General features: G+C 39.4%; 1 protein-coding gene across 1 annotated transcript; it reads left to right on the forward strand.

The window, feature by feature from the left end:
* The first annotated feature begins 7,452 nt into the window (after positions 1–7,452).
* Positions 7,453–22,896, forward strand: LOC141802131 (uncharacterized). Its single transcript, XM_074685584.1, has 7 exons — positions 7,453–7,612; positions 13,997–14,200; positions 16,790–16,913; positions 19,147–19,248; positions 19,681–19,709; positions 20,051–20,077; positions 22,365–22,896. The coding sequence occupies exons 1-7, from the start codon at positions 7,453–7,455 to the stop codon at positions 22,637–22,639; spliced, it is 921 nt and encodes a 306-aa protein (XP_074541685.1). The 3' UTR covers positions 22,640–22,896.
* The last annotated feature ends 121 nt before the right edge of the window (positions 22,897–23,017 follow it).

Below are 23,017 nucleotides of genomic sequence, written 5' to 3' on the forward strand. Positions count from 1 at the left end.
TCAGTCTGCTCTGGGATTATTAGCTGCTAAATGATGAAAACAAAAAGCCCCTGTATAGTTTTACAAGTGTGGGTTCATGTAGAGATCTTTATCTGTATCCTCAACCCTAAAACCAATTTAACGAACATAAAATTAGGTCTGTTTAGTACGAATTAAAAAAAAAAAAAAAACCTCATAAAATCACTTTATTAAGTCTTTTAGTGAAATTTGTGGGTCTTTGGCTTTCCTCCCAGCCCACAAAATGTGATATTTAATGACAAAACCTGAACTTAGTAGTGCCTGTGAATGTAAAATCCTGACCTAAAAGGAGCTGTTTGGATTTTGAGGTTTTCCCGACATCAGTGATTCCCTTTTTTGACCAATCAGGAGCAAGTCTGACCTGATTGGTCCACCGGAGCAGATACCCCCAAACCTCCTCCCCGCTGCTAGAGAGAAATCTCTCCAGCAGCGGGGAGGAAAGGGTGGCTGTTTTTGGCTATAAACAGTGACATAGTTCCATGCACAAGCTTCCCATCTCAGAAGAAGACAAGACTAAGTGGCTAGAGTTCATTTATCAAGGAAATGTGCCAGCTCCACCCAGTAAAACTGTGCATGTGTGTGCTAGTCACTTCACGGCCGACTGCTTTTTCAACTTTGGACAGTAAAACAGAGGGCTAGCGAACAGACTGGTCCTGAATCCAGGCGCATTACCAACCATCCCCCAACAAACCCTGGAAATGTGAGTATTTTAAATGCTGTGTGCTGTGGAGCAGATGTAAGAGCTTTTCCCCTGTGTCCCCCCTGTCTCTGTGTTAGCTTCAGATGCTAACTGTAGCTGCAGTTAGCCTGTTGTTTTAGTCTGTAATGTTATGGTAAAGGAACTTCGCTGTTTTCTGAACATTGTGCACTCAGTGCTTGTGGAGCCACTCTCAGTGACGTGGAAGAGCGGGACGGTATCAGCGGTGGCTCATTTACATATGAAGGTCACGCCCACAAAATCAGACTGTTCTGAACAGAGGGGCTATGAGAGCCTGGGAACAATGCTGCTGTGCTTGATTAATTGGCTTTTTGGACCAAAACATGTTACTACCATTTCATGAAGACATCAGTGATCCATATTAAACTGCAGAAAAGGAGCAGAATATGGGACCTTTAACTTAAATGATAAATTCTGAAGCTCCCAGATGTGGCATTTCTTTATTCCTATGTTTATTGGGTCTCTGTAAATGTCTGTTGTTCTTCATCAAAGTCAAGTCTGTACTTTGGCAAAAAAAAAGAAGAAACAAGGACACGTTTGTAAGGACTGATTCCATTTTTTCTATTACGAAAGTTACCAGTAACATATTTCAAACTGGCACATCATTTGTTCAGAAACTGCTGAGAATTCTGCAGAATTTGTGTCTGTGGTTGGAGTATTGATCCCGACAACAAACCACCTGATAACCAGACATTTTGACTCGACTAACAGCTTGAACAAAAGGTTAAAAACTTGCTAACTCATCTGCTAACTCATGGTAAAAAATTCAGCTTGAATATTAAGATGATGGGTCTATTTGAAAAGAGAAAAAAAAAAGTCACACTAATTAACTTATGAACCCACCACTTAAAGCTGTCATGTGCAGATATAATACGATTTTTTTTCTTCCTTCTGCTCCTTTTCATATTCATGTGAGGTTTTTTATATTTTTTATGACAGAATGAAATAAAGTCCAACTTTACTTCACTAAACTAAGCTAAAATAAAGCCTTATAAATAAATGAGTGAGTGAGTTGACATAAACGTATTAATTTTTTATTTATAATTGATTTTAACTTGATTCAAAACCAACAACAGCATCTCCTTAATATTGGGTTTTAAAACATATTCTAACTCTACAGTTTTATCCAGCTTTAAAGGTTCATGGAAAACTCATTCAGTTTATCATAAGATGGTATCATTTCTGTTATTCTCCTCTGGGAGAGGATCTTATAAATACCCAGAACATGTTATACCATGATTTGGGGCTCTTTAAGTAAAGTGACAGAACTATATAAGCTTATCAAAAATCATATGATCCTATAACTTATTTATAAAAGTGTATGAGTAGTTTTTAGTACCTGTTAGTAAAGCAAGCATAAAAATATTTTGTGACAAATATCAAAACAATTGTCCTAAGACAAATTGAGAGGTTTTTAATGATCTCTGAAGGTTAAATACTACAGGACAGGCCCACACCTCAAAGAACGACTGTTCACGTCTGTGCAGGGAAGTGGCCTCTCGGTTCCTGAATGAAGGTGAAAATAGATTACTGAAAGAAAACACAATGTCTTACATAATCAAAGTAACACAGGTATAACTCATCAAACAAATTTATTCATGTGTAAAAGTCTGTAAACCAGAGGTCTCAACAGGTGATCTGCGACCCCTTGGTGGTCTGTGGAGGTTCTGATTGTTCGTGAATGTTTTGATTGATTGGACAACTTTTTTTATATATTTCTGCACATTTTTTCCCTCTACCACTGCTGTGCCAATCACACAGCTGGATCTTACATGCTGTCTGTGTCAGGTTCCTGTGTTATCTTCCTTTTAAGTCCCCAGCTGAATAAGAAACCTCGGACACAAGGCTGCTCAAACATGAATCACAAAAAAAACAAAAACCTTTAAAGAGGGTGAATTATGCTTTCCCATATTACAAACATCAATATAAAAACTATATTGAATGTCAATTTAAATGTGCAGGATTGAAGGACACCACATTGTTGTTTGCTGTAGAAATTGCTGAATCTGTCCGAAAGCAGCTCAAAACTATCCATTCCTAAAACATTATGAGATCTTCATAAGATCTTAAAGGTACAGTTCAGTTTTTTTGAAGAGGGGTTGTATGAGCTCTATGTGACCACTAAGGACATTAGATACAGTAGAAAGGTGTCTCCTCTCCCTCAGTAAGACACAGACTGTAATCGATGGTGATGAGGAAATAGACGCTAACAGGGACAGACGGTACCAAATTCAAAGGCTATTTTCTCTGCCTACAAGAACTAAAATCAAAAAGTAATACCACAGTTTAAGAGTGCGCTACATAAAATATTTTTTAAGTGCATTAAGTCTTCGGAAATATAAACATTTATCCGGACCTAACTAACTGGTCATTTATCCTTCCGCGCAGCGCTTGTGCGCTCCGTCCCCCCTCCTCCTTTCAGCTGTGGGGAACGTAAACAAGCTATGCTTCGGGCACCAGTTGTAGCCTCGTGTAAGTTTGATCAAGTATCGTAATTCTTTTGTTTGTACTCTAAGGATTGTGAGGCAGCGTAGGAAATTCAAAATGAGTGACTATGACAGCGACAAAGAAGTTTAATTCACTTTGGAACCAAAAGGATACCTGTATGAACCGGAGCACACAGAAGAGGAGCTGCTACAGATGGCGACTGAAAGGAATACAGAGATAACATCCACGGACTCTGTTTATATTTCCGAAGACTTAATGCACTTAAAAATTATTTTATGTAGCGTACTCTTAAACTGTGGTACTAATTCTTGATTTTAGTTCTTGTAGGCAGAGAAAATAGCCTTTGAATTTGGTACGGTATTTCCCTGTTAGCGTCTATTTCATCGTCACCAGCGATTACAGTTTGTGTCTTACTGAGGGAGAGGAGACAACTTTCTACTGTATCTAATGTCCTTAGTGGTCACATAGAGCTCATACAACCCCACTTCAAAAAAAAAACTGAACTATCCCTTTAATGAGACTTGCTAAAAATGATGAAGTCATCACATAGGATTTCGTAACTGGTTCATGGTACATTGGAGGGGCAGGCCTGAAACACCAAGGTCTATTTATAGTTGGCCTCCAGAAGGAAGGGGGTCTATGGAGCAGGGAGCCTTAAAGAGACAGCAGCTAAAACAATTCAGTATAAAGCATCAAAAAGCACAACACCCTCTGTGTAATAATGTTAAAAAGGTATAAAGAATTTCTAAAGATTTCCAACATGTCTGTGTGCAGAGAAGGTGTTAATATAGTGTTTCATATTCAGGTGGACACGTTAGAATAACTGAGCAACCAGCCCGATCTTAAACTATGATATAGTTAAATCATTGGATCATTTGTTGTTTTAGTCCTCTGACCGCTCAAAGCTCCTGACACTACATGCCACATCCACCCTGAGATACAGAAATCTCACTATGAAGGCAGAGTCAGCTTTGTCTTAAATATAGAAGAGAAAAACACGATGAAAGAAGAAAACTCAATCTATTTCAAAGTTCTGTTGCTTCTATTTACATCTGATAAACAAAGCTTTACCCACAATTTGAGTTTATGATAATGAGAAGTATCTGTAAACAAAATGTACTGCTAAGCATTTTTCATCACCCAGGGGAGGAGAGGACTTCCGCTTTGAGGCCAGAGATCTCTGATAGATCAGCAAAGAAAAACATCTGCTCCAAACCGAATCAATCCAGCCAGTGCCAAATAGACAGAACTGCAGCTTACACCCAGGGAGACCCCTACACAATCACCTAACTAGCTCCTGTTGTCTTTCTCTGTCTGTCTAATTACCACGTGCAGCTTATTGTCCTCCTGATGACTGTAATTAATCAAGTTGTGCTGCCTAATCTCTGAATCTCATCATCCTTACAGTACACCAGGGCCGGACACACCGGATGGCAGCCTGATGTAAGCTCTTTTCAGGAGAGTAATTGTACGCTTGTCTGCAACTTTGCGTGCCTCAGAAAATTGAATGATCCCTCCCCGCTGTGTTTGTTTTTTGTCAGGAGAGTATGTGTGTGTTTCCTCAGTGCACAGGTCAGTTAATCATAATGTCCTCCGTGAAGTGGTGGCTCTGTTAGCAGACAGAAGTTATGCAACTCATCTTTGCAGAAGCAATCTTCAAGCCTTTAATATGTGTTCATTATCTGAGAGCTCCTGACCTCTGCCTGCACCCACCAGCTTTAGGGACGCTGAGACCCCCTCCGAGCAGACTGGGCTTTCAGGGACTCAGCCAACAGGGGCACCTGAGGAGGACAGAAATGGCATGGCGTGTTCTCAAATTTAGTAAAGATAAAGGGATTTTACTCTAAACCTCATCATTTCTTATTAAGGCAACAAAAATACATTTTTTTGTGAGAGATATACAGCACCTTGCAAAAGTATTCACCCCCCCAAGGATTTTTTTTTTACATTTTATTACCACACAACCTGGAATTAAAATGTATTTTTTGATCATTTTCATCATTTCATGTACAGAACACGTACAACAACTTTGAAGATGTAATTTTTTTATTGTGAAACAAACAACAAAAAGGCCAAAAAAGCAAAAAAATCAATGTGCATAATTATTCACCCCCCTGAAGTTAGTACTTTGTAGAGCCACCTTTTGCAGCAATTACAGCTGTAAGTCTCTTCTGATAAGTCTCTAAGAGCTTGCCACATCTTGCAACTGGGATTTTTGCCCATTCCTCGTGGCAAAAATTCTCCAGCTCCACCAAGTTGGATGGTTTCCGTTGGTGAACGGGAGTCTTCAAGTCAAACCAGAGATTTTCAGTTGGATTAAGGTCCGTAGCTTTAGCAGTATGCTTCCGGTCAGTGTCCTGCTATTTAACACCATCCATCTTTCCCTCTATGCGGACCAGTTTCCCAGTCCCTGCTGCTGCAAAACATCTCCACAGCATGATGCTGCCACCACCATGTTTCACTGTGGGGACCGTGTTCTTGGGGTGATGGGATGTGTTGGGTTGCCGCCAGACATAGCGATTCCCTTTGTGGCCAAAAAGTTAAATTTTAGTCTCATCTGAGCAGATCACCTTCTGCCATACATATAGGGAGTCAGCCACATACTTTTTGGCAAACACAAAACGTGCCTTCTTATTTTCAACACTAAGTAAAGGCTTTTTTCTGGCCACTATTCCATAAAGCCCAGCTCTATGGAGTGTACGGCGTATTGTAGCTCTATGGACAGACACACCAGTGCCTGCTGTGGAACTTTGCAGCTCTTTCAGGGTTACCTTTGACCTCTCTGATCAATGCTCTCTTTGCCCAGTCTGTGAGTTTTGGTGGTCGACCCTGTCTTGGCAGGTTTGTTGAGATCCCATGTTGTTTCCATTTGGCGATTATGGATTTGATGGTGCTTTGATGTAGGTATTGTTTTATAACCCAGACCTGACTTGTACCTCTCTATAACTTTATCCCTGACTTGTTTGGAGAGCTCCTTGGTCTTTATGATGTGATGCTTTTTTGCTAAGTGGAGTTGCTGCCCATTGGGGCCTCTCAGAAAAGGTGTGTTTATACTGACACATCATGTGACTCTTAGATTGAACACAAGGGGACTTCATTCAACCAATTCTGTGATTTGTGAAGGTAATAGATTGCACCAGCACTTTTTAAGAGGCTTCATGGCAAAGGGGGTGAATACATATGCACATGCCAATTTTCACTTTTTTATTTCTTATAATTATTCTTTTATATTTTTTTTCTCATGTCACTTCACCAACTTAATTACTTTGTAATATTCAGATGAAATACATTTAAATTACAGGTTGGAATCTAACAAAATATATAAAAAGCAAAAGGGGGTGGATACTTTTGCAAGGCGCTGAAGTTGTTATTAACTTAATAAGAAAATTTGTCCTAAATTGCAGCTAAGAAATCCCATCTAATTTGATCATTTAAGTACATGCAACAAAAATACAAAATTCAAACAAAAGAAGAAAAAAAAATCAGTCAACAACTAAAGAGACAGAAAAGATAAATGAACTTCCTCTTGTAAATTTGCTTTGTATTTCGAGAAATAAGAGACAAATTTGTTGACTGGCCTAAAAGACAACACCTGCCTCTTAAAAAATATTTGGTCATATGATCAATTTATTTTCTGGATAATGGGTGGCACTATGTCCCCCCAGGCACAAATCACCCAATCTCCCCTACTGCTCAGCGGACCAATCACAGGGTTTGTGGTCCCCACACAAGGTTTTGCCATCATTTTGTCACAGAAGTATGAATCAGGCTATCCAAGTCCTCCCGCTACATGAGGTGGTGGATACACTTTTTGAGTCATGCTTTAACAATCTACATGTTCCACCTTGTTAAGCTAATTTTCAAATGAATTCAATTGAATTAAAACAAGAATTTGTTAAAAGTATGATACAGAGATAGAGAATAAATGCTTTTTAAGATGTGTGAGGACACATGATTCATGCCCCCCCCTGCGTAAGTCCGCTGGGCCACCCCATTGAGACTCCGAGACACGCCCCTGTCAGTAACAGGATCTGTCTCTAACACAGAGACTGAGCTCCTACTCTCTCATAGCCCTGTCCTCCCTGAGCTTCAGATGGCTTACCAGGTCCTTAATCTGTCTTCTGAGTGACATCAGCCTCTCCATACACTCCTCACAGGACAGCGGGGGGAGAAAAGGGAGGGAGGGAGGTTGGTTTAATGAAGGTGAACTAGCACATGCAGTGAAAACTGGTTTGGAACCAGACAAAGACACACACTCCATCACAGCCATGGCAGCGGGCACAGTGGAGGAGGACGCACACATGGAGGAGCTGCTGGATCACGGTCTGGGGATGGAGGAGACGGGACACGACCTGCTGAGGAGGCCCTCACTGAAGGAGTGCTACCACAGTGACTCCCTGCTGGCACCTGACACCGACTTTATGACAGGTAGATAAACAAACAGTTCAGATACTGAAACTCAGAAAACTGTTGAAAAAGAGAAGAAAATCAGAACGTCAGATTTTATTTCCACTTTGGCATCATTAAAAAACTCAATTATCTAACTGGCATTACCTTTTTGGAATTAATATACCAAAGAATCAATGTAAAAATGGTTCAATTTTCTTACTGATGTCAAGGCTTGCCTCCATATTTTTTTGATGATTATTTTTGTTAAATTTTTTTTTTTATTTTTTTTATTTTTTGGGGGTTCTTTGGAGTGATAAACCTTAGTTTCCATTTGTCTCAAACTAGGTGTGTGCATGTGTATGTCTTGCATAGGGTTGCAAATGTTAAAATACTTACAAATAAAAAAATAAATACACCAAAATATTTTTCTACTTCAGGTCAGGAAACAAAAAAGCTAAAGCTGAGCTAGTTTGATGTTTAAAAAATATTTTAAAAAATTTAATATATGGAACAATGAAAATCATTAATATAAATAAACATGTATATATCATTTATATGCTGTAAAATTAATATTTTAATGAATCTAATGAGAATCATGTTAAATCCACTGTATAATAGTCAGAAACCTGTTGATTCATGGATACACTTACTGAGAAGATAAATATCCCTTCTTTTCTTTTCTTTTCTTTTCTTTTCTTTTCTTTTCTTCTTTGGTATCATTTGTTCACATTTTCTGTACAGTATTTTATCGGAACAATCAAATTTAACTCAAACACTTCTCCTACATTCCTAGCAAACCTATCACATGCCTCTCAGTCAAACTGTGGGTGTGCTGGAATGTGCCTCAGCTGAGCAGATTTAGGAAAATGCTCTGTCCCCTCAGGGATATTAGTATCGCTGGACTAATATGTGAAAGATTGCCTCTGCACACGTGGCCCGTGTGTGTCAGCATGCAGGCTGCAGATATGAGCAGACAGATGCTGTTCCTTCATTCAAGAAACACCATCTGTGAGCAGAGATTAAATACTCTGCTGCTGCTCTGTGTCTTAATGTGTTTTCATTTCACTAAGATGCATAACAGACATATGAATTTTGAAACTGTTAGCACGGTGCTAGTCATGAATGTGCATGTGTGAACCTGTATCTGTGTGAGTCAGAGGCACTGAGGTAGACTCTGTGTTCTGTGTGTTTGCATTTGCATGGAAGGCGTCTGGGGAGCCTGCCTGTTCTTTGTATAGCTCAGTTAGTGCAGAGATTGAGCTTTGGGCTGCTAATTCCCTTTTACAGCACTGGGATTATGTGCTATTCTAATCCCAATCCCATATGGGATGTGTGGAGGTGGCACGAGGGTGGTGTCACGGCCAGGACAAGAGGAGAAACAGAAAATCACAGTCCTACACAGAGTTACAACCCTCCACGAGAGACAGATTACTGCTGGCTGAGAGCTTGAATGATTGTACTGAAAGTGTTCGCCTACAGCAGATCAGCTCTGTCAGGAGGAAAATCTTACATCTCAAATGAATTACATCCTCCAGAGGACTGAGAAACAAAATGATCCTACACTATACAATTTTTCAAGGAAAGATACATATAAGCATCTCTGTATGCTGAGGATTCATAGACACTACACTCTGGACAAAAACCTGCACCACAGACAGCTTTCTACCATTTGAGATGTTTTCATGATTTCTGAATATCATTAATTCAAATAATGAAGATGTTGACAAAACCCAGCGTTCAGGTCCGTTTAGCAGCTGGAGCTTTAAATTACTTTTTATTTAAAGTCATTGTTACAGCCTTTTATCAAACATTTTATACATTATTATCATTATTATTATTATTATTATTATTATTATTATTATTATTATTATTATTATTTAAGATAAATATTTCAACCATGTGTGAATGACATTTAGCTAACTGTCTCTAGCACGATACTGTAATAACTACAGCCTATTTTTGCCATTTCCCTCACAAACAGCCACCTTTTTTCTATAACTTTTGTTCATTATTGTCCTTTGTTTTCCACTTTTTAAAGGCATTTTAAGGCTGTTGGTACATTATTTGGTTAGCTGTCTATCTAAACTACTTAGCCACTCCTCATTTTACCAGACTATTTTCATAGTGTAGTTAAGCCAGTCAGCCCACTTTGGGCTAACCGTTTTTTAAGCTTAGCCTCTTTATTTTATATACTTTTCTTTATTTTTATTTTTGCTGACTCTTTTATCTTTTACATTATCCTACTTTAAGCTTAATATAACTATTAATTGTGATTCACTCATTAGTTAATTTGCATAACCATTGAAAATGTTCAGCTAGCCTACACTAAGCTAGCTCATCTTTTTAACAGGTTTGCAGTAGATTAACCTTCAGCCTATTTTAATGACAGAATGATGTCTACTTAGGTGCACACAAAGAGAAGAACTACAAAGCCCTGTGACTGGTCTGCTGAGCAGTAGGGGAGATTGGGGTGATTTATGTAAGGGTCTTGAGTTTCCTTTAAAAAAGTTACAAATGGTCTGTTCATCCCACTGACACTGATGTACCTGACTGTTCACATAACAAGTATAAAACCTGAAAACAAAAACAGCTGCAGACAGTGGTTCTTGGTATATCACATCTGGTTTCAAGAAATTATATATTTGTACACACACACACACACACACACACACACACACACACACACACACACACACACACACACACACACACACACACACACACACACACACAAGATATACAGGTAACTTAATTGGAAAACATATCACCAGGGGCTACAAACTTATCTCTGTACAAAGCATCAGGTAACTGTAGTAGTATCTCCAGGGCTAGTTTTCCTATCTGTTGTATTTGGTCAAGCTTATATGCAAGAATTATTTTTTTTATTTATGTCTAGTAATAAAACAGAGCGATCTTCATTCTGATGCCTTGAGCACCCTTAAAAACCTTTTTCAAAAACAAAAATGGCCATCAGGAATAAATTTAACAATTATCATTTACTTAAAGATGCTATAAGGGGGATCTGTTTTAATTGCACTCCATCAACACACTGTAGTAAATGGCTTTTAGTCAGGTGTGTGTTTGTTACCTCCGCCAAGGATGTTGTCTTTTTTTTGGAGAGTCTGTCTGTTTTTTGTAAACAACAGAACTCAAAAACCAACAAACGGATCTTCATAAAATTTTAAGGGAATGTTCAAAATGAGAAAAGGAAGAAGTGATTACGTTTTGGAAGTGATCTGGATCACCGTCTGGATCTAGGATTTTTTTAATGGATTCTTTATCATTGTGAGATAGGGCTGTTTTCACCATATGTGTATAAAACTCCACAATAAATGGTTGGATTGCTTTGTAAAACAATACTTTATAATTTTCAACACTGTCAGGTAACAAATTATTGTACAAACCTGCAACTAACACCAAATTGTAGCAGACAGTCTGCTGAAAGGGAGTATAACATTAAAGTAGGATTAAAGTGTTGATGACAATCACAATATGCTTGGTGGAGGTCTGAGCTCTCTGAGTGCTTTTTTAGTTTTGGAATTAAATGGAGATAGGATCGAAAAAAATGTTCTTTGTTCAAGACAACTTTTTACTGGAAACAGCACGCCAAGGCACTACGGTTTGAAACGTGACATCAAGCAAACTTCGTAGTAGCCGGCTATATGTAGCGCTATCGGCAGCCCGGTGTGCCAATGTATCTGTAGGCTAACGTGACAAGAAGTAAACACTGTCAGTTTGTAAGTAGTTTATTAACTGTGAATATTTAGCACAACTGGCAGCCCAGTGCTCTTAGACATGTCTGTAATGTGTAACGTTAGTAAATCTTATAGCTCGGATAGCTATGTCCTGCTAGTCATCTACCAAGCAGAGCTAACGTTACCTCACTCTTCATTTTATTGACAGACTCTCAAGTTTGAACAGACCACTGCAGAATAACTGCTGACTGTGGGTTGGAATAAACATAATCACAAACAGTTTAGCTCCTGTGTTAGCCTTTAGCTCGGGCTGTATATCTCTCCTGTTTAGCTTTCTTCTGCTCTTCTGTCCTTTGTCTGTCTGACAGTTAGGCTCCTGTGTCCACCATCACTAAAGAATTAGTCACAGAAATTGTTTTCAGCACAGAAAACAGATCTCTCTTCTCACGACTAAACTTCATCAGCCATCATGGTATTGTCATAGAAACTTTAATGTGCTGTATATTAATCTGGTCCCGTTCGACCTGTTGAAGAAGCAAAGATGTATGATTCTGAAATAACCTGCAACCTGTAATATTGGTGATGATAGTCTCATTATAAAGTGTGGATTTTGATCAGGCATATATCTAGAAGGGAGACTTTTCAAGATCACGTAAAACTCCTCACAGCCCCTTTAAATTACAGAAAAAAACTGTACAAAACTGATCCATTTTGGTTATATTCAACTTCATCTGAACACATCTATGAAGTAAGGCTTCATTACATAACTGGATTTCGGAGCAGGTTTTGGTGCTTTCTGATGCCTTTTTTCACTTGAATCTTAATTTTTTTATCACTCAGAGGAACCTTTACCCCGAACTTTGTAACATACACAATGTTAACTGCAGCAAAACAACACAACAAGAGGCCAGTTCAGGTTCAGTTCTCCTGTTTCCTCCCTGCGTCTCCATCTTTGGTTGTGACATGAGGCTTATGTGTGGGGGCGGGGTCAAATAGGCTCAGTCTGAGGGATTATCATTGTACTCTGTTCAACCACACAGACACACATTCAAGCTCACATACACACACTCACACACTCAAACCCACACACACACACACACACACACACACACACACACACACACACACACACACACACACACACACACGTGCAAAGACAATTTAGGCTGAATTGGACGACTACTGAGATTTTTCAGCATTATCAACCCCACCCCCACCTTTACACCAGCACACACACCCTGAGCAAAACAGCTTAAAGCTGCATCGTACACATCAGCGAGTCCCAGAGTGAGTCAGGAGACCACCAAGGATACATGGGAGGATCAAAACATCATTAACCTCACCTCCAGCAGCAGATACGCTTTAATACTGCCTGGATGCTGTAACAGAGGAGGACGTAACACCACAGAGGCATTGTGTGTGTGTGAGTGTGTGCATGTGTGTGCAACTTAAGTGGCGCAAAGGAGATGAGATCTTAGTGGACATCAGCCAGTGGATAAAACTCAGATGGAAGGAGAGCCGGCGTGTCTGAGTGGAGGCAGAGGAGGGAAGAGGAGTGAGAGGGTGTGCTCACGAGAGGAGAGGAAGAGGAGGAAGACGTTCCTGGTGGAGGAAGGCCAAACCAGTGCCCAGCAGAAGCTCCCTGAGTGCTCATCAGGTTCCAGTGTCTCCCACGGTATCCGTCTCTGAGTTATTGTTACTGTGCTGGATGAGTGTCAGCAGTGAGATGAAGTTACATCAGGATAGTTGAAAGTGAAACTACAACATGTTGGTGACAGTCCAGACAGTCAGGGTGTGTGCTCTGCTCCCTTTGTTTACATGTGTGTGTGTGATGACACTGTGTGTGTGAGGGTCTGTGTCCAGCTGTGCGGTGACCTCATTAGCTTGATTTCTGCCTCACAGCCACGAACAGCGACGTTAAACAGCTTATTCCCTTCCTTTCTGGCAAATGTGTGAATCTTAAATAAGCTTTTAGGCTAGATTTTATTGAGGAAATACAAAAGAAGCTTTAGCACAAGCTTTTAACATGTTTTCTGGTGTCGAAGCATGTTTTCTTCTCTGTTGCTGTCATCTCAAAGTTGGGGCTGAAAGGGACAGTTTGGCTCCTCAGAGATGGTTTGTATTGGACTAAACAAATAGAGGTTTGTGTTACTTGTATGGTCTGTTTTGAAGCTGAATTGCTTTTACATTATTTAACAAGCTTTAATCACTTATTCAATTCATTAAACCCATAGGTCTGAGGTGATTTGCACATTGCAAAATAGAGCTCTGCTGGCTTTTGTGTTGGGGTTGATCAGCTGCGCCTGCATGCTTAGCTCAAAAATAGCACTTTATTTCTGAATCTTAATCTGTATTTTGATGCACATTGTTTGAGACAATCGATAACAGTATGACTTCCCTAAAATATTAAAAATAAAGCATTAAATTATTGTTTGTCTTAGGGCTATAGTTACTTGGGGCCTACCTGTCAGTAAAATCAGTCATGCTACTAGTTCACTGTTAAATAAATGCCTCATTCAACTTGGTGTTAGCGTGTAGCGTGGATTAAACAAGCATGTCAATGTTATGTAACGTCTTTGGAAAGCCAAAAATACAATAAAATAAAATAAATACATAATCTGTGTCCTGGCGTAAACTTGTGTCATGCAATCTTCCATCTATCTTTCCATCCATCCATCTGCACATCTGTCCCTCTGTCTTACACATGTTGTATTTCCTCTGTCTTCAGATGACCGCAGCTCAGCAGCCAGCGGTCTGGACATTGCGGACAGACTGACGTACCTGGAGCAGAGGATGCAGATGCAGGAGGATGAGATCCAGCTGCTGAAGCTCGCTCTGGCCGACGTCCTGAAGAGACTCAACATCTCTGAGGAGCATCAAGCTGCTGCTGCTGCCTCTGCTGCAGGAGGGAGGAGAACTCCAGGTGCTAAAGGTGAGAAATGTTAAGTCTGGGTTTCTGACTGACTCAGCATGTGCCAGGATGAGGATTTAAAGGGTGCGGATACACGCATACTGCAGATTTTTGCTGTGGTAACTGATGAGTTTGTAGCACTTGTATCAACCTATACAACAGTAAAGCTACTGGACCAGTTTTAGGTTTGTTAGGAGTGGGAGTAAAAGCATAAAACAGACCACAGACCAGATTACTTTAAATGCAAAACACTGCGCTGTCAATCAACGAAATACATACATTTTAACCATTTTAATCATATTTATGCATTTTAATCACTTGTTTGCTCATTTTAATGACAACTTAATTTATTTACATCATGGTTTTTTAATGTGGGTTACAAGTTGTTAATGCTTTGAAGGAATTAAGGGGCCGTTTACAGGACAAAGGTTTTAGGGTGAAACGCAATAGTTTTGCTGCGCTTCAGCCCCGCGTTTACATGGAAACTATGTTTCAGCTGACCTAAGACACGAACTTTTGTAAACTGCCTCCAGAGTGGGATTTTTCTGAAACGCTGCTGACACCGTTGCCATGTAAACAGTAAACCGGCGTTTTCAGTGGAAACGCTGACGTCACACTCCGCCTCGCGCGCGTATTCAACAGGACAACAGTACCGTTGTTACGATAGTCGCGGACTACCGTGTTGTGCTTGTTCTGCTCAATCTGCTGACTGTCTTTCAACAAAATGTGCATCTTTTGCTCCACTTTTTAACTTGGTATTACCCAATACACCAGATGATCAGCTCAACTCTTCTTCGGTGGAGATCTCCCAAAATCGGCTTCTGGACAAGACAGTTATAGCACCACATACAGGCCTGGCATGCTTACTACAGCGTTTTCAGTCCATCAGTGTTTCCGTGTAAACGCAAATTTCAGTTTTCAGATGAAACGTTGCCGTGTAAACAGGCCTAATTATACAAGTGTTGTTTATTGTGGCTCAAGCAGTGTGATTGAGAGTAATTTCAAATTATCTGTTGCTCTGGCACATTTCTGTTAACACTTTTCCTTTTTCAGCGCAGGAGATGCAGTGGCAAGTGACAGCCAAAACATTTCAGTTTGACAGCAAAACACTGAAATCCACTAAAAACATTTAACTATCTGTCAAAATAAAGCTATTGTTCAGTTAGAGGGTCAAAACAACTCATTCTTCTAACGATGTGTTAAAGCTGTTAAAATCTAAAGTGTATCCTTCATCTGTAAGCTTTTAAATATTGAAACTGTTTTTCTCACAGTGTTTTCATAGAAACTAAAAGCCTAATTTCCCAAACTGTCACTTTCTTCTGAAGCAAACTAACCGCTATTATGCAAAAGTGAGTAATCCTCAGATGCTGATTTCAGTCCAAGGTTTCACATTTCTATTTCTAAAGCAAACAAGCACTGACGATTTCAAGGCTTTGTAAGGAAGGATTTAAACTGGCACCAAAGCACAAACAGGAGAAAACAGTTAACACCTACACAGCCGTGGACAGAAAAATACATCAATCTGATGATTATTGTTATCTGATAATTAAGTCCTAGTGCAAGAATATTTAAAGTAATGATGCTCCTGATTGTACAGACCTGACAATAAATGTATCTATCCAATAAGGACTATCAGACTCAGTAGTTTTATTCCATGACTTGATACTGAAACTGAGTTTCTGTGGTTTCGGACATGATGAAACACATAATATCTTTCAGAGAGCAAACACGTTTACCTATAGAAAAAAAAAAAACATTAGTCACAATTCAACATCATAGTGTTGTTAAATAATAATAAAAAAATAGATTAATATTGTATGTTTTTTTAATATTTATATAGTATGTTATTTAGGTTATGTGGGCTTATACTGGGACCAGGAAAACTAATTTCGTCCCTACTCATGTTTTACATGCATGAAATGACAATAAAGCTCCTTGAACCCTTAGATCCTTGAAATAATTAAACAACTGTCATTTATCTTAACATTTTAAACACTGGTGATAAATAATGAGAAATACTCTTGTTGCCTGATATCATCAATGTAAAAATTGCACATATCATTTTTTAAGTGGCACTAATTATAAAACACAAAGAAAAACACACATTATAAAACCAGTAAAGCCTGACATGGCTTAAATTGCCAAATTTTTTTTATTTTTTTATTTTTTTGAGATTCTTTGATTTTTTTATTAACTCTTTTAACAAAATCCCCAAAAAAATATTGCCCAAACATTTTGTGAATGATATATTTTTGGATAAGATTTGAAACATTGGGTGGTTTTGACAACTTTTCTTTAATGAAGTTTTCAGTAAATGTGCATTCTTGTAATGTAGAAAATACTTTAAAAAATATGAATAATAATTTAGTTTAATTTAGTTATTCTTACCACAACTTTTATTGGTATAATGTGACACGTTTTAAATTAATTAATCATAGAAAACATCTCCAAAAATTAAAAAGATATGTTGGTAATATGTATATCTAAATTTAAAGTGACAAGTGGATTCAGCCTAGAAATATAATTTCATATCATAAAATCCATAAAGTTACAGTTTTACAGACAAACACACATATATTTTCAACTCGCTGTATGTGTGTGTCTGTGCAGCTAGGCCTGTGTCTCTGGCTCTGCCGTCCAGGGCGCCCATGGTGACCTCTGCCTCTGTGAAGAAGAGCTCCACACTGCCCTCTAGCTCCACAGCCAGGAACTACAGCCCCACACCAGCCCGCAGGTAACACACACACACACACACACACACACACACACACACACACTGCTGCTGCTTCACAAGTCAATTTGAACAAACGATTAAACTTTTGACATCCCCACTGTGTTTGATGTTTTAAGAGCTGAGCTGAATTTGTTTATGAGATGACTGATGAAAGAAATAATAAGGAAAAACAAAAGAATCAAAATTGTAGAGTGATTTTTAAAGAGGGACAAACAATTACGACCTTCATCCTCTTATCATGAGCACACACACTCTCTTCAGTGAGCCTGATATTGCACAGAGTATTAATGTAAGATGTTTCTGAGAGAGCGTTACCCTCAGATCTGTGGCAGCAACTCTGATTATAACGTGTAAAGAGAAACGAGCAGACACCCTCCATTATCACAGAAACAGCACACATGGATACTGGGTAATTATCACAACACTTAGCTTTTTTTCTGGGTGATAAAACAGGAAAGCTCTCTGCACAAGTCCTCCACTTAATTACCTTTAAATGATGCAGACATTAAAAAGCATTAGTCAGAGAGCAGCGTGATGGTTTCTCTTGTCTGTTCTCTTTCTGGTTCACTCAGATACAAAGAGGTACATCTCAGTTACAGACATCATTATTGTCAACATCAGCGTCTTCATCACCATCATGGTAATCATTGTCATCATCAGCACCATTGTCATTATCATTATCATTAAGAGCAGTAAACTATTTCCTACTTCCCTTATTTCACCTTTAAAAGTGTGAGAGAAAAGAAAAATATCTTATCTTACTTTGACAGTCAGTTTTTTCCTTCATCAGAAATGTAATCTACTGCAGTTAAATTGATGCTCAAAATATTTGTTTGGAGCTGAATGACATGTTTGCCAGCTTGAGAGAGGAGATGAAGGAGACAGTGGAGGTTGATAATGTTAGTACATAATGTCAGGAACAGGGACTGATGCCCCTAACACTGTTTCTACAGCTACAGACACCTGCTTCAGCATCTGAGTTAAACCACTGACCCCCTACACTGGAAGGAGCATTACTTAGAGCATGCAGTTAACAAAACAAAACAAGAAAAAATAGATAAAGAAACTGAGTCGAGTTTTGAGATAAAACTTTTATCTATAGTAACTCTTAATTTAAATCCTTTATGATGTACAATTTGTCAAAAAAGTGAAAAACTAACTAAAAGGACATTTGATTTTTGTGGTAAAATACTTCAGTTGCAAAGTACTTCATTGCAGTCTCATATAAATAGACAAAACCTTTAGCAGAGAAGTTACTTTATAAGAAAACAGATGATGACAGCTTGTCCATCATTCTCCAGTTCAGCCAGCCTCCACCTCCACAGGGTCCAGGACTGAGCTTCTTCAGCAGTCTGTTCAGTCTCTGTCTCCTGGATCCTGTCTGCTTACAGCAGGTGAAGTTCTTCCAATGTGGTGTTGGTGTCTGATGTTAGCTCCATTAGCCATGTCAGTGAATAGCATGATGCTACTCTGCCCTCTGGTATTCCCTCTGGTGCTGGGTTAGCACAGCTAGCTCGTCCATCTTATTGGAGATACATCTTACATTACCAATAATGATAGATGGAAGGACAGGTCCATGTCGTCACTTCTTAGCTCACACCTGAGAACCAGCACGTCATCCTCACCCCCTTCTCCTCACCTTGTGGGAAACATCAGGCCTGGCACCAGTTAGCATTGACATGCTACAGGCTGCTAACAGCTGAGTTCACATGTAAACAATGCAGCCATGGTTACATGTAGGATCTCCAGACAAACACAGGAGCAAGACAAAAAAATGAAAGAATGAAAAAAAAAAAATGAACCAAAACAAAAGTATGAAGAATGATAAAAGATTACCAGGATTTCTGTTGTTTAGAACACCGAGATTGGTCCGGGTCGTGTGGTGCAATGATTTTATATATCTTATATTTTCAATCAGCAAATGTTCTGAGGGTTTTATGTTTGACAAGATATCGGCCATAAGGATGGATTTTTCCATAAACTTCACAAACGTGTCCAAGAGTTTCACAGGTATACAAACTGTCACCCAAAAGTAACACATTTCCTGTCTCTTTAGCTCTGCTATCTATTAAGGCACAGTGCTGTAAAAAATGACTTATAAAAGTGTGTCCAGTGAGTAACAACCATATTGATAGGAAGATATTTGACACATTGAACTGATAGGGGCCAAGTTAATGGTTTAATCTAAACTATAAAGAGAGATAACAATTGAGTTTTTACCTCTCTTTTGCAGCGGGGTGAAGAGCCCACCAGGAAGTGTGAAGGACAGTCCCTGTAAGACGTCCAGATCACGGCCCAGCTCTGCTGCCTCCACCAGCAGGAGAACTCAGGAAGGGTGAGAGGCTTGTCCTACATTTCAAACCGAACACATTTCTTTTCTTTGGTGTTATACCCTATGTTTTTTAAGCTAATTAAGTTTCAGGAAACTGAGTTAAAGTTTGTCTTTCAAAACCTCCTTCATCACATTAGTATGGTAATTTAAGCAGCACATGCATAAATTTCCATTGATTTCGGGGCCTCTAAGTTAGGCCAGGAAGATCAAGTTGGAATCAAATCATTCAAAGTCAAATGAAGTTTACTGTCCACCTTGACATCCTTCTTTATATAAAAAACCCCATAACCACAGAGGATGTTACACCCAGAGCTACACATGATGTCAAAAAAAGTTCAGTCAAAATGAAAGTGACAGAGGAAGAGTTGTTCAGAGAAATTTTCTTTACCTCTTCTGTGTCTGTATCAATCCCTGTCTCTCTCATTGCAGCAGCAGTAAGTCAAAGGAGGCTGCGGTCAGTGTAGGTAAGTGAGCACGTGCTCTGCTTCCATGTAGTTTGTTTTTTCCCAGACTATATTTGGCAGCATTGCATCTCAGAAAGAATGTGAAACAGCTGCTGACTAAGCCTTAATTTTAAAACACACACACACACACACACACACACACACACACACACACACACACACACACACACACACACACACACACACACACACACACACACACACACACACACACGCACGCACACACACACACACACACACACACACACACACACACACACACACACTAGTGATTTAGCAAAACACTGACGTGACAGTGTGTACTGAGAATGAATGAGCTCTCTGTTTGTGTGTTGGAACAGGATCAAGGCGTGTGACACACTGCAAAGGTAGGATTCACCCCTAACCATATCAATAATGAACGCTTAGACTAACTCTATGGGGTGCCATGTGTGTCAAAATTACATTACATGTCTACTACCTTTTTTCATCATACTTCATAAACAAATTTGATTTTATTGTTGCCATGCTGTGATCCATTTAATTGAACTGATTTGTTTTGTACGCTGTCCTGATGTGTTGACCTGGTGTTTTTCTCCTGTCATTGAATGGTGTCCTGAATGTGGATGTGTTCTCAGACAACATATAAGGATTTCACACAGCATACAGAAATAAGTGATTGAGAAAGTCTGGAGCAAATCAGATCCTTTCTAAGAGTTGTTTTAACTGTCAGGATGTTTTTAGGTTGATTGAAATCAGAGTCCAGATCCACAGCTATAAATTTGAACACTGTCAATGAACTGGAAAAGCTCTGAAAATATTATTCATGTCATTACAGTTATGTTAGCTTATCATCTTATTGGACCGAACTCAGCATTTTGACCAAACATGCCAACATGTTTGTCAGTGTCCACTGACCATGCTGAATGACTGAATACAAAATCAATAGATAAATGACTTCATAGCAACACAATAAAGTAACACAGGACCAAAGCACTAACTAAACATCAGGGGCCTGTACTATGAGTACTATAAATACTTGCACTATGCCAGGAGGGAAAGCTGGCAGAAAATTACTGACTCTGTTAAGACATTAATTGGTAAGATTATACAATATCTATTGATCAAAGAGAATATAAATGGGCAGCACTCTGATCACTCAATTTCACTTTATTTTCTATTTAGTTCTTTTTGAGGCTCAGCACCCCTTGTGTGAGCGCGTTTTTGTGTTGGAATATTATTTCCTCACCCTAACGGCAGGAGTAGTTGACGGCATAATTCATGTTTCTGCAGTTATACCATGTGTGACCATTATTATTAACCTCATTATTTCAGACGCACCCAACCGCAATACATTACATCAACAACATATGGCTCTGTTAGATAAAAGTCGCTATTTTTCAATACGATTGCTCTAAGACTGCAAGGGAAGCTCAGCTTCCTCTAAAATGTCCCAAAAAAGTGGTGATATGTACCGCTGTGTGTAGATTTTATTGACAAAATATGCGCTAGAATTCCTTCATCTTTTGTTCAGAATCAGCTACCTATCACAGGTAACTGGCTCCACCTCCTTCTCATTCATCCCGCAGCGTCTCATCGCTTTAATACAGTCAGACGCTGAGCGTCTTCTGACTTCAGCAGGGAAGCGTAGAGTGGGTTGTTCGGCTGTAGAAACTGGACGGTCATTGGATAAACGCTGGGCTTTGTCCCGCCATCGGACTCTCAGCGTCTCTGGGGATCTATGAGACAGTGGGCTGGCCTGGACGCTGGGCTTCTGCATGATGATTGGATGATCTGTCTGAGGCTGAATCTCTATTTGATTGACAGTGAAATGAACCAGTCAGTGATCTTGAAGTATAACCCTCCACCAGAGCATCTTCTCAGTTGTTCTGGAGGCTTTATCGATCCCCAGCGAGTTTACGATGAGCGTTGAGAGAACACTGGTGAAATCCCTGGAAAAAACACCTGGTTGGTACGACACAGATCATTTTCTTGAAAAGGAACAGAGGGTAGAATTTACGTTTAAAAAAATGAAAAAATTCATGATGTAGGCCGGAAAAAAATGAGCTTCCCCTTCTTGACTGACCAGCAGCCGCCACTGCTTTCGATCAGGGCGTTATCGGGAATTAAAAAGGATTGCACCCATCCCTAAAACCTCTTTCTTTCTAAAAAGCTCCTTTCACAATCCTCACACAGTGGCGGACTGGGACTGAAAAACAGCCCTGGACTTTAACTCGGCCCAGCCCATAACAAAGGGACGCGTCTGTAGCTTTTTTTGAGCCAGCATCTAGTGGACACTGAAGGAAGTGTTTCTTATGTTCTTAAATGCACTGGCATTGCTTTCATTTTCAAACACTGAAGGTTGCCCCTAGTTACGCTTAAAGTCAGAATTGACAGTGGTCATATGATAGAATTTTGGCACAAATGGCACCTCATACATAATACTTGTTTACTCACTCATCATTACAGGAAAATACACTGTCTTAAAAAGCTGAGAGCATTGTGTTTGAGTTGTTATTTTTTACCCATTCTTCATTTTCGTCTCATCTCACATGACTCGTGTGTTTGCCCCTCACCCCTTTGCACCTCTTTGTCTTTTTTTCCTCCTCATCCTTAAATATCTGCACCATCTGTCATCCACTCACCCTCCTCACCTCACTTCACCGCTTCACTTAGTGACTATGCAGATCTATCTGAGCCCCCTCGCAAGAAAGACTGGGTCTTCTGAGTCCACCAAATCTGCGGCCTCTGTGCCTGCCAAAAGTGGGAACACGGCAGCACCGAACAACCCTCAGACAAAGGGGGGGAGCAAGTCAGAGGGGAGAAAAACAACCCCATCCTTCACCTTGAACCTGGAGAAAACTACAACCACTCAAAACACGGTGCAGGAGACGTCCAACAACAAGAGCCCGCTTAAATCACCGAGCCAATACTTTCAGATTTGTTACTAAACCCAACACTCTGTAATGAGATTAGCAAACAAAGACTTTCTTCAGTTGTTGAAAACAAAGAAAAAAAAACTTCAAAAATTTTGATTGAGTGCACATCTGAAATGCAGAGACGAAGTGATTTCCCTCTTCAGGTCATCTTTGTTTGCTTTCTCTGTGCAGCAATAGCAGCTTTTTTAAACGTGTCTATCAAAAGGATCAGTTAATGTCAGTAGGGATGGGTACCTTTCACATTTGAAACGATACGGTACTCAACGGTATCACTTTTGTGTGTGTTAATGTGGTAATAAATATCAAGTTGTTTAATAATAAAATCTATTTTCAAATTTTCCATAATTATTTTTCAACATGACAGTGCTGTGGTCATGTCCAGCATGGAAA

Source organism: Halichoeres trimaculatus, unplaced genomic scaffold, assembly GCF_033239565.1.
Source record: "Halichoeres trimaculatus isolate MK-OKI-2021-1 unplaced genomic scaffold, fHalTri1.1 fHalTri1_scaffold_13, whole genome shotgun sequence".
In the NCBI taxonomy this organism is placed as follows: domain Eukaryota; kingdom Metazoa; phylum Chordata; class Actinopteri; order Labriformes; family Labridae; genus Halichoeres; species Halichoeres trimaculatus.

Excerpts from the sequence above, each read along its gene's own strand:
- LOC141802131 (XM_074685584.1), top strand. The coding sequence starts at position 7,453 with ATGGCAGCGGGCACAGTGGAGGAGGACGCACACATGGAGGAGCTGCTG. Across the intron at positions 19,249-19,680 it reads AGCAGGAGAACTCAGGAAGG|TAAGTCAAAGGAGGCTGCGG; the intron begins GTGAGAGGCTTG and ends TTGCAGCAGCAG. Across the intron at positions 19,710-20,050 it reads GGAGGCTGCGGTCAGTGTAG|GATCAAGGCGTGTGACACAC; the intron begins GTAAGTGAGCAC and ends GTGTTGGAACAG.